General features: G+C 36.2%; 1 protein-coding gene across 1 annotated transcript in view; it reads left to right on the plus strand.

Annotated features, from left to right (window-relative positions):
• Nucleotides 1–15,186, plus strand: part of col4a1 (collagen, type IV, alpha 1) — a 102,304-nt gene that overhangs the window by 63,954 nt on the left and 23,164 nt on the right. The window contains exons 20-31 of the mRNA XM_002933018.5: nucleotides 790–825; nucleotides 1,907–2,062; nucleotides 2,645–2,740; nucleotides 4,228–4,317; nucleotides 5,421–5,491; nucleotides 5,975–6,166; nucleotides 6,643–6,811; nucleotides 7,364–7,456; nucleotides 7,553–7,657; nucleotides 8,073–8,170; nucleotides 12,430–12,580; nucleotides 13,525–13,638. Coding sequence (XP_002933064.3) covers nucleotides 790–825; nucleotides 1,907–2,062; nucleotides 2,645–2,740; nucleotides 4,228–4,317; nucleotides 5,421–5,491; nucleotides 5,975–6,166; nucleotides 6,643–6,811; nucleotides 7,364–7,456; nucleotides 7,553–7,657; nucleotides 8,073–8,170; nucleotides 12,430–12,580; nucleotides 13,525–13,638 — 1,371 coding nt within the window. The remainder of the gene's footprint in view (nucleotides 1–789; nucleotides 826–1,906; nucleotides 2,063–2,644; nucleotides 2,741–4,227; nucleotides 4,318–5,420; nucleotides 5,492–5,974; nucleotides 6,167–6,642; nucleotides 6,812–7,363; nucleotides 7,457–7,552; nucleotides 7,658–8,072; nucleotides 8,171–12,429; nucleotides 12,581–13,524; nucleotides 13,639–15,186) is intronic.

Below are 15,186 nucleotides of genomic sequence, written 5' to 3' on the forward strand. Positions count from 1 at the left end.
AATGTTATAACAAACTGATAACTCTTTATAAGAACACATAACTACTGATTTAAATATGTTCAGAAAAAAAGCCACCACAGTATAAATAAACACATGGTCAAACAAAGTAAAAGAGAAACTACTGGTCTTAGTCTAGCATTTCCTAAACCAATCAAACCAAAACCATGCTGCTAGTGATGAGCAAAATTTGTCACCACGCATGGATTTGTGGCTGTATTCCACGTTTCACCATTGGGGAATTGTGTTCGTGAAACGGGTGCAAAAATTTGCATGAAAAAATTCGACAAGCGACAAAAAAAGTTGTGTGCAGCAAAAAAATTACACGAATCAAAAATAATTGTCACATGTATTAACTAAAATGAAGCGTGGCAAAAAAATGACTCACGTCAAATAAACTTGTGCGTGTCATTTTTTTGATGTGCTCTTCATTTTGAAGAGACAAATTTTCTTTGCACGCGCATCAAATTTTTTTGACGTGCAACATTTTCCGCGTTTCGCAAATTATTCAGCAAAGCGAAACAGGACAGATTTGCTCATCGCTACATGTTGCATATATGAACCTAATTCATATAATGTCAAAAGCTTTGACTTTGGGTTGTATAAATGTTTGACCAATATAGTCTAAAGCATATCTAAACACAGCAGCCCCTCTGTAATTCTAAAGGTAAAATTTGTTATTCCTTATGTATAAATATTTGTATGTGAGAAATGCAACCTGTTTTACTAAAAAATAATTGCTGAAACAGTTTAACAAGTATCTTTTCATAATTTTGTTTTCCTTTTTTTCAGGTGCACAGGGATTTCCAGGCATACCAGGATCCCCAGGTACAAATTGTGTTATATACTTGCATCATACATAATTTCATTTAGGGCCTCATTTACTAATGTATGTATCTTTATCCCACAATTTAAGTTTTGTATACTTTTATTTTCTTGCAAATTTTATTATTTATTATTAAATGCCATTTAATATGTGTCAAAACCACAAAAAACACTAATACAAAACTTGGCCATCTAAAAGCTGTCACGGTCGTGTAGAAGTCAATGGGAGCAAATTGTAACAATCTTTATTTCATTCATGGTTTTAGAGGTTTTAGAGTTATTTGTAAATCCACAAAGATTTATAGGAAATTGTAAAAACCACAACAAATTTGTTCTTGCTCCTCAATTTAATTTGCTTTTTCAATTTTGATCTTTTAAGAAATGATTAGACATTTTGTGGTTTCAAAAAACTCTAAAACCACGAAAATCAGAATGTTAATAAATGTGCCTCTTAATATCATGTTTACTTTACAGTATATAAAGGCTTAAGTATTAATGTAAAAATAAAACTGGCCCAAAATTGTCACCCCTAAAGTATTCTGTCTATACTATGCAAAGGATCCAAGGAATTATGGCCTTGATCTGCTGCTTCCAATAGTGGCGTCCATAGAGACATTTTACTTACGATTAGTGAACTGGAATTGCTGCTATAAAAACCATGCTTAGCAACTTAAATTTCAATAATTTTTTATATTTTATCTGTTTGTTTTTATGCTTCGAAGGGAAAAGGTAACTTTTTTTTTATAAATATATACACATATATTATCAGTGAGCTGGATAAGTAATTTATTTGTAAAACTACATTAATAAATGTTTAAGCATTGTAAATTTGAATACATTTAAACATCATTCATTTTGCCATGAACATACAAGACCACATGAAAGTACTCTGGTCTTGCTTTGTGTACAGAGAATTGTTTTCTGCCAGTTCGAAACCATCTGCTAGTGATTATTATTAATGATATTTATTCCCTGACTACCATACTTTCCTCAAGTCCATTTTGTTGCAATTACCCTTACTTGGTAGACTGCTTATATGTTATGCATAATTGGTTATAGGCAAACTTGAATTCTTTCATTTAAGGGGTTCCTCTTCCTGGATCTACTGGGCCACCAGGTTTTCCTGGTGAGAGAGGTGAAAAGGGTCAACATGGATTGCCAGGACTAGCCCTTCAAGGGCCAAAAGGCAGAGATGGGTTTCCTGGTCCTCCTGGATTACCTGGGCCACCAGGTGCAATAGGTAAGCAAGAAAAACATTCACTAAATATATACTGAGTGCAGCTCTAACGCCCCATAGAGCAGAATGTGTCACTTTTTAAACATCCTTTCCTGTCAAGGAAGTTTTCAGTTAGGAGAGTGTTGAAAAATGTGAAAAAATATTAGGCTTTTGGGCATCCTTTTGGATTCCTCATTTTTATATTTGATAAATATATACCCAAGTTTGGGCCATATGACCAGTTTTTCTGTGCTGAGGGAAACTACTGCTTCCAAAATCTCCTTACAGCAAAAAGTTGGCAATGGTAATTTAAAGCAAAAGGAGTGCTATAAGAATTGGAGATCCATTACATGAAAGTAGATGTTACATTTAAAATAAATTGACATACTTATCAAAAAAGGGATGTGTAGTTCGCATTATTCATATATTTACAGGTATTTCTGTGGGTGCTTCATGAATTTTCTCCCAGGAGTGCTATTCTGATGTTCAGTAATTACTCACAGAAAATAAGATATTAATCCCTAATAACATTAAACTAACTGCATTTTATCTGTCTGGATTTTGAAGAACTAACATTATTGAAACCTATGACTATTGTTTTTACAGATACAAGCATAGAATGTAAATCTGGGCAGCCCGGAGACCCTGGATTACCTGGCAATCCTGGACAAAATGGATTCCAAGGGGAAAGAGGGCAGAAAGGTATGATATTCTGGTAAGGTAGAGTCTTATGGTCACGGCAATGGTTTACTTATCAATTAGTTTAAATAATTTATGGAGATACTGGTAGGCAAGTTTCCTCGCCGTGTATGAGTATAACTGTGTGCATGTGCAGTGTATTTTCTATAAATATACATCTTGGGAATGTAATGGTATATTCATTATTATGGGGGCAGGTACAGGTATGGAATTTATTATCTGGAAACCTATTATCCAGTAAGCTCTGAAATACTGGAGTACTCCAATTTAAGCAAACAATTCTTATTTTATTAAGAATTTATCTTTCTCTGCAATAAAAACAGTACTGTCGTTTTTTTGGTATCTAAGTATAGTATGTTGATCCAAATAATGGAAAGTTTTCTTATACATTAAACCACAAGTCCCAAGCATGCCATAGATATATATAATGGCACAGTTATTAGAAAAATAATAGAGGGGAGGTACGTCTCCAAAAATTCTCTCTGAAACTCTCTGATGAGTTGCCATCGTTCTGCCAAGGAAGAAGAAGGTCCAAGGCAGTGGCTGAGGGTTTGAAAACTCTTTGAAAACTCTTGTGGAGAGCTTGGTTTGGTAAACCTATTTTTTTATTTGGGAATAAACAGCTTAAGGGTGGTTAAAGCTTTGCCAAAAACACAAATCCTGTGTATGCATACTGCATTTTTACTGCATTTACTGTTGCACTGTTACAAAAACTCTGTATCTATCTATCTATCTATCTATCTATCTATCTATCTATCTATCTATCTGCTATCTAGCTACAGTATAAATATATATATATACAAAAAATCTGTATGTATATATATATATATATATATCTATATCTATATATACACACAGGTATAGGACCCATTATCCAGAATGCTCGGGACCAAGGAGTCTTTCTGTAATTTGGATCTCCATACCTCAAGTCTACTAAAAAATCAATAGAACATTAATTAAACCCAATATGATTGTTTTGCATCCATTAAGGATTATTTATATCTTAGTTGGGATCAATAACAAGGTACTGTTTTATTACTACAGAGAAAAAGGAAATCAGTATTAAAATTCTGAATTATTTGATTAAAATGGAGTCTATGGGAGACGGGCTTTCCGTAATTCGGAGCTTTCTGGATAATGGGTTTCCGGATAAGAGATCCCATACCTGTACAAGAACAAATAAGTCCGCACTTGCAGGTCTTAAGTGGAATAAATGGGTGCTTTTATCGGATAGGTCCCTAGCCTTTCTCACAATTAGCCAAAACGTCTTCTTGTAAATTAAAGCACCCATTTATTCCACTTAATACCTACGAGTGGGGGCTTGTTTGTTCTTGTTGATATTACTTCATTGGAACTGCACCAAGGTGTTCTAAACCTTTACACATGAGTGCCAGCACAGATGGTTAGCATACACAAAGTCATAATTTGTATGTTAAGTTGATTATTATTCATACTATTTTAAAGATTGCAATTATTTGTAACTTTTTCAGGTGATAAAGGTGACGCATGTCCTTCATGCGATTTAGTTCCACCAGGGCTTCCTGGACCACCAGGTCCTCAAGGACCTCCTGGAGATCAAGGTGAGTAAAGCTGATTTTGAAGTGACTGTGTTCTTACCTATAGATTCATGACATTTAAGCATTAATTGTTCCTCTGATTAAGCAGTGCCTAAAAGATCTTCATAGTGGCTAGGTCAACAAAACCAAAAAAAATTATTTTGTCTCTAAAGTTTCAAAATAAACGTGGAGCTGTTTTTATTCCCTAAAAATAAATCAAATGGGTTGAGAAGACCACCTCATACGTATGCAAATAAACACAAGTAATTCTGGGAACTAGTCCCAAAGAGCTGCAAAAAAAATCTCATTTACATGTGTTTATCATATAGGCTACCCTATATAAGCTCACCCATTGGGTTTTAAAGCAAAAGCTGGGGTAATACAGAATGGTTGCACCCTTCATGGGGCTCATCAGTGTAGTGCAGGGTTTTCTGATAAGCTTAGGTAGAGCCGGGAGTGTGGATGCCTTTTAAATACTGAACAAAATGGTCTGTGCGTGTAAATTTGGATGATTATTTTAAAGGAAAACAAAACCCCCAGAACGGATACTTTACAAACAGATAATTTATATCATGTCAAGTGGCCTATTAAAGAATCTTACCAGACTGTACTAGACATATATCAGTAAATATTACCCTTTTTTCCTCATCTTTTCCCTTTTCCCACCATTTGCGATAATCTGTGTGCTCCCTTAGCAATCACCTGATCCGAAATAATACTCTGTAACAGGAAGAAGTGTGGGAGTAAAAGACAGAACTTTGTCCATTAATTGGCTGATGTGACCTTACATTTATGTGTGCCCTTGGTTTGTTTGTGTGCACTGTGAATCATTTATCCCGAGGGGCCCTTAGTACTTAAATGGCAATTTTCTATTTAGGATCACCCAATGGCACTACTGAAAAGGAACTATTAAATATGTATATTTTATGTAAATGGTTTATTTAGATGAAGTAGGATTCTACATGAGATGAGATGTTTTATACGGTAAATTGTTACAGAGACCTACATATATATTGCATTTCAATTTTTAGATGGTCTTTTGTATGAATATAATGCATTTCAATGATTGTTACAATATGAGTATTTCTCATTGTAAGTTTTTATTGTGTATAAATGTTTGTTGTTAGGTGCTTCTGGTGTACCAGGAATCAAAGGAGACAGAGGTCACCCAGGCTATGATGGGCCACCAGGGGCTCCGGTGAGTAATTTATTTAGCAATATCTGTCTTTTATACAAAAATACAAACACATTTCAATGTACACAATTTGCTGCTGTATTACATTAGCTGTACTAACTAAAACAGACATTGTAGTTTCTCATACTGGTCACAAATACCATGATTAACTCAAAATTTTCAAAAACCACTAATGATAAATTGGGGAATTATTGCAGTTAGTTATTTATCCCATTTTGTCCATGAAATGCCATGCCGGAATTTTTCCATAACTTTGCTTGTGCAGGTTTTCCTAAATTTTACTGTTTTGGTACCTGTGTATGTGATCTAATAAGCAGAATGCCACAAAGATCTGTGATTGGGCATATTAAAATTAGTATATGCCTACAATAATCCGAGAGATGTCATGGCATGATGTTTAAAAGATGGGAATGAAGGGCTGATTTTATAAAGATGTGGTTAATAATAATTTATGGGGCATTTATTTATATTATTTATATTTTGCAGGGACCTCAAGGTAGTGCAGGCTTAATGGGAAGCCCGGGAGCAAAAGGAGAGCCTGGGGAGGTGTTCTTTGAGCCAAGGCTAAAAGGGGATAAAGGAGAGTCAGGATTACCTGGACATCCGGGAGCACCTGGAAGAGAGGGAAGACCTGGCATTGATGGGCAACAAGGACTACCAGGTTCAAAAGGTGTAGCGGTAAGTTTGTGTAAACATTAAACACCCAGTAGCTTAAGCTTTTGAATTATTAGCATCAATAGGTTTATAAATTTGACAGTTGTTGACATACCATGCAAAAAAATAATCAGGTCATTAAAAGTTAAAAGAATGAAAAAAGTTTTTTTTTTAATTTAGTTTTTTCTGTCCTTATCATTTGGTAGTATTTTACAGCTCAAACTTTTTACATTCAAGTGTTGAAACAGAAAAAAAAATAACGGAAGTATAAACCCAAACTTTAGAAAATCCTAAACATAAACCAACACATACTTTTCCAAACATAGATTGATATAAATAATTTAAAATATTGATATTACTCTCCTTTTAGAGATGACACCTCTTCAATGTTCACTTAAGCTGATTTGGAATATTTGGGGATCACAAATTTATTTTGTTTACCTTTTTATAAAATATGAGCATCTAATAACCTAATGCACTTTATTGCTAATTTTTTTCAGGGAACAATAGGAGCAAAAGGTGAACAAGGACTTCCTGGTGATAGGGGATCTCCTGGAAACCCTGGAGAACGAGGATTTCCAGGACCAGCTGGCACAGGAACTTCTGGACTACCTGGTGAAAAAGGAGAACCTGGCGTACCTGGATTTGTCGGCATACCTGGTACACCTGGTAAGTAAATCTATTCAATTCATATCTAAAAATTTACAGAAATTAAAATACATGGTATAAGCCAATTTGATTCCAGCTGTTTAGTTCCTTGACAAATTGTTTACTTTAAGACTTTGAAAAAAATCAGAAACTGTTTTGGTTCTATGCTATTTATGACTGAAGAAAACTAATTTTAATTACATTACATAGTAGCTCAGTATCATGTAGCATACGTTACTATAAGGTATGTAACCCCATCTTTACTTATTTCCAACAACCTCTAAGGTTAATTCAGTAGCTGCTTAAAGCATACTGAGCATGTGCCTATCAGTAAAAAAATATCCTAGTGATATCCAAGATAGTGAGATACTCTGGACAATTTTGAAGGCCTGGATCTTTACTTATATAGGATTGCTGAACTTCTCTGCTAGTACAGAAAGTTTACTATATAAAGTAAAACATTTAAAGCCATGCTTAAGTTTAAGACTTTAGTTGTCCATTAAAATTGTAATAATCATGCATTGATTGTCTGGCAATAGGGAAGAATTTTATATATTTAATATGTTTCCCCAGGTGCAAAAGGTGAACCTGGAAAAGCTATAATTAAAACTGGGCCACCGGGACCAATGGGCGGTGCAGGCATTCCTGGTTTTCCAGGAGATCAAGGTAATGTAGAATGAATTTATGATGATATGATATGATATCAATCAGCACTAGCAACATATGAACATGTAATTTATTTAATTTATCATTTTTCAACAGGTGAAAAAGGATCTCCAGGACATCCTGGAAGGCCAGGATCCCAGGGAGAGAAAGGAGAACCTGGTTTACCTGGTGTAGGGTATCCTGGGCCTTCTGGTGAAAAAGGTAGTCTTAATATCATTTACACTACAGACCAAATGGCTTACAGTAACATAATGTATAATACATAATCTTGGATTTCAAGTTATTCTATGTTATTCTGTTATTTTAGAAAAGAGTTCTATTATGCAACAGAAAGTTATGATTTCTAGGCACAATATTTTGAAACTTCTTCTTTTAATACTACTTAGCGTAGTAGCATAGCATATATAGTGAAACTGCCTGTAATTATTCATGGAGGGTTAGGTTATCAAACAATATAACATTTTTCTATATTTATAATTCTAACTGGATTTTAGTGCTTTAAACAAGAATAATGTTTTAATTGACAAATATATGCTTTTAAACCTTATACTGGAAATAATGCTGGACAAATCCAATCATATGTAGGTTGTCTTTAATTTTTGCCATCATTTTCTAGGTTTTCAAGGAATGCCAGGCACACCTGGTCAAGCTGGTTTTCCCGGTCCCCAGGGAGTTGATGGATTACCAGGTTTAAGAGGGGACCCTGGACCAAAAGTAAGTGAAATATTTAACTATATTTTTAGGAGTTTATGTAGTCTGTTTTAAATTAATGAAACGGTAGTCATATGTGCTGTCTCACTCTTTCATAAGCTGCTACTGATAACCCCAATTACTGGTTTGCTTATTTGTATCCATATCGGACACTGTATGTGAATACGTACATGTAGGTATTTGGATATAATTATTTTGCTTATACTTTTTACCATAAATATCAAGGATATGGACTAGCTTATGGAGTAGATTAGAATGTGCTGGAGTCACATCAATCACATTTTTTGGGTGTCAACAATAAAGAAATATGCTGTAATAAAAGTACACTAAGGGAGAAAAATTGTCTATTTTAACGTGTTATGTTTCATATGCCTTTTCTTGTTGAGTATAGTGTTACTAAGGGTTCAACAGTATGGTGCACCAAAAGGAAAACCAAAACGTCTGCAGTGGTTTGTGACATACAGTGGTGTGAAAAACTTTTTGCCCCCTTCCTGATTTCTTATTCTTTTGCATGTTTGTCACACAAAATGTTTCTGATCATCAAACACATTTAACTATTAGTCAAAGATAACACAAGTAAACACAAAATGCAGTTTTTAAATGAGGGTTTTTATTATTTAAGGAGAAAAAAAATCCAAACCTACATGGCCCTGTGTGAAAAAGTAATTGCCCCCTGAACCTAATAACTGGTTGGGCCACCCTTAGCAGCAATAACTGCAATCAAGCGTTTGCGATAACTTGCAATGAGTCTCTTACAGCGCTCTGGAGGAATTTTGGCCCACTCATCTTTGCAGAATTGTTGTAATTCAGCTTTATTTGAGGGTTTTCTAGCATGAACCGCCTTTTTAAGGTCATGCCACAACATCTCAATAGGATTCAGGTCAGGACTTTGACTAGGCCACTCCAAAGTCTTCATTTTGTTTTTCTTCAGCCATTCAGAGGTGGATTTGCTGGTTTGTTTTGGGTCATTGTCCTGCTGCAGCACCCAAGATCGCTTCAGCTTGAGTTGACGAACAGATGGCTGGACATTCTCCTTCAGGATTTTTTGGTAGACAGTAGAATTCATGGTTCCATCTATCACAGCAAGCCTTCCAGGTCCTGAAGCAGCAAAACAACCCCAGACCATCACACTACCGCCACCATATTTTACTGTTGGTATGATGTTCTTTTTCTGAAATGCTGTGTTACTTTTACGCCAGATGTAACGGGACACGCACCTTCCAAAAAGTTCAACTTTTGTCTCGTCGGTCCACAAGATATTTTCCCAAAAGTCTTGGCAATCATTGAGATGTTTTTTAGCAAAATTGAGACGAGCCATAATGTTCTTTTTGCTTAAAAGTGGTTTGCGCCTTGGAAATCTGCCATGCAGGCCGTTTTTGCCCAGTCTCTTTCTTATGGTGGAGTCGTGAACACTGACCTTAATTGAGGCAAGTGAGGCCTGCAGTTCTTTAGATGTTGTCCTGGGGTCTTTTGTGGCCTCTCGGATGAGTTGTCTCTGCGCTCTTGGGGTAATTTTGGTCGGCCGGCCACTCCTGGGAAGGTTCACCACTGTTCCATGTTTTTGCCATTTGTGGATAATGGCTCTCACTGTGGTTCGCTGGAGTCCCAAAGCTTTAGAAATGGCTTTATAACCTTTACCAGACTGATAGATCTCAATTACTTTTGTTCTCATTTGTTCCTCAATTTCTTTGGATCTTGGCATGATGTCTAGGTTTTGAGGTGCTTTTGGTCTACTTCTCTGTGTCAGGTAGCTCCTATTTAAGGGATTTCTTGATTGAAACAGGTGTGGCAGTAATCAGGCCTGGGGGTGACTACAGAAATTGAAAATTGAAATTGATAAACCACAGTTAAGTTATTTTTTAACAAGGGGGGCAATCACTTTTTCACACAGGGCCATGTAGATTTGGAGTTTTTTTTCTCCCTTAATAACGTAAACCTTCATTTAAAAACTGCATTTTGTGTTCAATTATGTTATCTTTGACTAATAGTTAACGGTTTTTGATGAGCAGAAACATTTAAGTGTGACAAACATGCAAAAGAATAAGAAATCAGGAAGGGGGCAAATAGTTTTTCACACCACTGTATCTGCTGAGACACAGTTTCATCAAAATTCATGAATGACATTTATTTTACCTTGTACCTTAGTAGCCCAAGCAGTGCGGGAGCTCTTACTCTAAGGGGCACATTTACTAATCCACGAATGTCCGAAAAGCGTCCGAATGCGTTTTTTTCGTAATGATCGGTATTTTGCGATTTTTTCGTAAATTGTCGCAAATTTTTCGTAGCCGTTACAACTTTTTCTTAGCGTTATGACTTGCGCCAATTGTCGCGACTTTTTCGTAGCCATAGCGCCGAGTACAAAAGTTTCGCATTCATTCAAGCTTCAGTATCATGACTTTCCTTGGGCCAGGTTGGAGCTGCAGAGTGCCATTGAGTCCTATGGGAGACTTCCAAAATCATGCAAAGTCTGAAAGGTTTGCCCGCTGTTTACGAGTGCTCAATCCGAAAAAGTTGCGACAATATACGAGCAAATCGTAATGGCTACGAAAAAGTCGCGACAATTCGCGCAAGTCGTAACGGCTACGAAAAAGTCGCAACAATTTACGGAAAAGTCGCAAAATGTTCGTTTCCAATCCGAATTTTTCCCATTCGGATTCGTGGATTAGTAAATCAGCCCCTTAGTAACAGAAGAAACATAACACAAGAGACAGCAGACACATAGGGCTAAGGAGATTTCTGATGGACAAATTTCAGTATGTGTGAAGCAGGTCATTCTACCCAAGGTCTGGCACATGATGGCAAAAATATTTTACTGTGGGGCCCAGAGACACCTAGTTCTGCCACTAGTGTTGCATATATCAATAAGGCTGTTACCTTATATGTTGCTTTATATCCTTTCAACGTTTACAATATAAAAAAAAGTCTTCAGTACAAAAAGTAGTATACTGTATATACTTTTTTTAGTTATATAAGACTTGTATCTATGATATAAAAGGGTCGTTTTACCTTTGTTTTTTTTAATGTATCCTTATTTATTATTATTATTATTAGAGCTCTCCCAGCTCCTATAAATGTATGACTGAATTAGAGTAAAGTTATAACCTTGGCTAACATTTCTCATCATTATACAGCTCAGCAACTTACACAGCACTATACAATAAGTTATAAAAGAGCAATTTAACCATTATTTAACAAAGCTTACAGAATAAAAAATAGTATCTAAGGACTCTGCACAAGAGACTACAATCAAAAAGAAGTTTTAGGCCTGCTGATCTCAACCTTTCTTATGATTTTTATCAGAAGCTACTTTATTATTTTATACTTATATTATAATAATAATAATAATGGTGTTTGTCACCTAGCAGGATAAGGGTGTGTGGTATGCCTCACTGGGGGCTGTGATCAGCTGAGTAGGGCTGTAAAAGGAGCAGAATAAGTTTTTTCATTACTCTCATGCTGGGAGGAAAGAAAATCATCCAGTTCCCAGGTCCTTTTCAGAAAGCTATGGAAAAAACATCACATAATCTAAGCCCTATTTGCCCTATACCCTGCTGAGCAGCAACAAATCTAGTTTCAGAGCTCAGTATGGGCAGATTGTGAGGAAAATGTGTGGGAATGTTGTGCAAACGCTCTTAAAGGAAAACTAAACCCCCAAACAATGTAAGTCTCTATAAAAATATATTGCATAAAACCCCCTGCTTTATCTAAACAAACCATTTTCACAAAAATATAAGTTTAAAGCAGTATATGTCATTTAAATTACTAAAGGTCGCCTCCTGGGACCGTACAATTCACGATGCACCAAACCAAGGGCACACATAGATGTTAGGTCACACCAACCACTTAATAGACAAAGCTCTGTCTTTTCCCCCCTCACTTCTTGAGGTTAAAACTGTGTTATTCCTGTCAGGTGATCTCTGAGTGATTAATACGTTGTGGCTTGTTATACATTAGGAAAGTAGTGTAAAAAAAAAAAATATGACAAACCGCTTACACAAAGCATTTTGGAGTTTTAAGGCATAAAATGCCTCATGCTAGTAGGTGTGTTTAAACCATATGCCCATCCCCAACAGTCAGCTAGGGCTTAAACAAGATTATGATTTATATTTTTTGTTGTTCTTTGGTCTGCATATCAATGCCCTGGTAATACAAGAAATCTGAAGTAAAAGACTGAAAAAGCCTACTATAGACAGATATAGTTTTTGAAACTGTATTACATATGGCATATTTTGTTTTTATTTCCTTTATTTTAAACCCACTAGGGGGAACCAGGTTTAGGTCTTCCGGGTCCAAAAGGAGTGCAAGGACCACCTGGACCTGTTGGAATTCCTGGAGATAAAGGAAATCCTGGAGCATCAGGTGTGCCAGGAGAGCAGGGATTTTCAGGTGTTCCTGGCCATCCAGGACACAAAGGTAAGATAACTATCTTTTAATTTTCAGAATCCACATTTAGGAGCAGGCTTACAAACAATATATAAATATATGAATAACAAGTTCCAGGCCTTACTGACCATAGCATGGTGCTCTACAATTATAGGCTTTATTTTAAGGCAGAGTTTCTTGTCCTAAACAACAGTATTGGAAAGCTGTTATATTGGTTTGGTGATTGGAGATTGGTGGCATGGTTGGCACTTATCCCAAGATCACTTATATTTGAATTTTTCCTTTGGTTGAGCGTATTGCATATCTACTATACCATAAAGAGGCTCCCAACCTATCTTAGGTTAAAACAGCCTAAATAAATATATATATATATATATATATATATATATATATATATATATAAACTTGTTGGCTACTAGTTACAATTTTAAACAATTTATCAATACGGAGACAAGCTCACCAGATTATTAAATAGAGGGCTTGGGTGCCCATGCCCCAGGCCCTTCACTAAAAATGTTTACTCAATGTTCAATTAGGCACACAACCTTTATAAAAATCTTTAAAAGAGTCAGGTCACTCACCGCTCTTTATCGTGCCCCAGACCCGCAGCACAGGGAGAAACACCGAATCAAAGCAGCGGTGAAGGTTAAACAGCTTTATTTATAAATATATCTTGATGCGTTTCGTGTGAATACACGCGTAGTCGTTGGTATATCAGTACCTATGGTACATGGTTTATTATATACCTATGACTACGTGTGTATTCACATGAAATGCGTCAGGATGGATTTATGAATAAAACTGTTTAACCTTCACCGCTTCCCTGGTTTCCGACAGTGCGTGCCACATGGTGCTTTGATTCTGTAACGCATGCTAATATGTGATTCACCTTGCTAGCTTTTAAATTTAATAATTGAATAGTTACAAGGCATTCAGTACCATTTATTTTAACATATTATATTTTTTTAAACAAGGTGAAGCTGGCATTGTGGGTGTTCCAGGAATTCAAGGTCCTCCAGGTGTACCTGGCATGGGACCTAAGGGGCAGCAAGGATCTTCGGGACCACAAGGTCTTTCAGGATTTCCAGGTACAAAGTTACAAGGGTATATTAAACTTGTTTGCTTTTATTCTGTATATCTTCCTTTGTTAAATCTTGACTATCCATACTGATAAGCATACCGTAACATCATCAGTAGTGTGTGCACATGAGCAGGGGGCATTCAGCAGCTTCAGAAGAGCAATTGTGCATGTGGATGTCACTTCCGCGAGCAGAGAAGCATGTTAACTGCACTTCTGGTGACATCACTGGACACTTCAAAAAAACTTTAGCGGTGTGCTGTGCAAACTGCATTCCCGCCAGCCAGTGTCACGATGAAAACTCTGAGGGTGAGATGACCTACAGTACCAGAATTCCTTGGTTTTAGATTCTGACACAGAGGGGTATAGTTTCACCCAATCCTTTGTTGCTGATAACTTTTATTTAAAAGAGATGCATATAAGAACTGAGATAGAGAGAGATCACACACTCCTACAGGAATAGAAACCATAGTTCAGGAAACAACCCAGAACCAATAAGCAATCACTTGCATGATACACAGGAAATGGCATCATTTCCATCACTGATCACTACCCACTTACACTCAAATGTCCATTTTTGGCAAAAAGTATTTTTTTTTTGGAGTTGTTAGGAAAGCTCCTTCCAAGACAGAGTATTTTATCACTGAACTCACATCTTTGTGAGTATTTGACCCAGTACCTTTCAGCCTTAAGATTTCTTCTATAGACAGTTCACCAGTAATTATTTTACTTGTCTGAAAGATGTTTTGAATACATCTGCATAGCCAGGATATAATTCTGTCATAAGGTCAGATAAAGGAATTGGTTAAGAACCTTGACAGTCCTTGGATTAGATCTTTCCAATTGATTTAAATTCTGTTTGATGGTAGCTGTCAGGAAAAATGGCCTGGGTGATGCTCCAGATAACACTCTTGCCATCCTCAAAACACTTAAGGATAGCTCCTGTTTAGGTCTCTGTCCTTTTCTGCAATGCTGATTTGTGAAAAACATATTGTGCCATCAAGTCAATCTTTTTTCCATGCAAAATTACTTGGTGGCTGTAGATCTCTTAAACTTTATAGTATTAGGTTATTTTATCTAATAACACTTCACCAAGGTCAAAAAAACATATGTTTTTTTCTCAATCAATCAGTTATGATTTCAGCATCTTTATGTTAGTAAATATTAATATCTAAAAAGGAACTTATTGTTCCAGACACTTTATAGGTATATTGCAGGTTTAGTTCATCATTATTTAATGTCCTCAAGTTTGGCAGTGAAACCCTTCCCTCAAAAATAGAACATCATCTATGTACCGGATCCAGTTTTTTATATAGAAAGCATAAGTATAACTTTTATATATCAAAAAGCTGCTCCCACTTTGCATTAGCATAGGCTGGGCTATTCACACTGAATCCTTCTGGCAGCTCCTCTTTTCTGGAATTCTTGTGACATCACATTACGCTTCCAGTTTTTCTTTGTGCTGCAAGTTATATCATTAGGTATGGATGCATGCAGACTGAATTTAGCAGGTGATTTTTGCTAACTTAGCCTGCTGGGAGCTATGTCTATTTTTCTG

Source organism: Xenopus tropicalis, chromosome 2 (genome assembly GCF_000004195.4).
Source record: "Xenopus tropicalis strain Nigerian chromosome 2, UCB_Xtro_10.0, whole genome shotgun sequence".
Classification (NCBI taxonomy): domain Eukaryota; kingdom Metazoa; phylum Chordata; class Amphibia; order Anura; family Pipidae; genus Xenopus; species Xenopus tropicalis.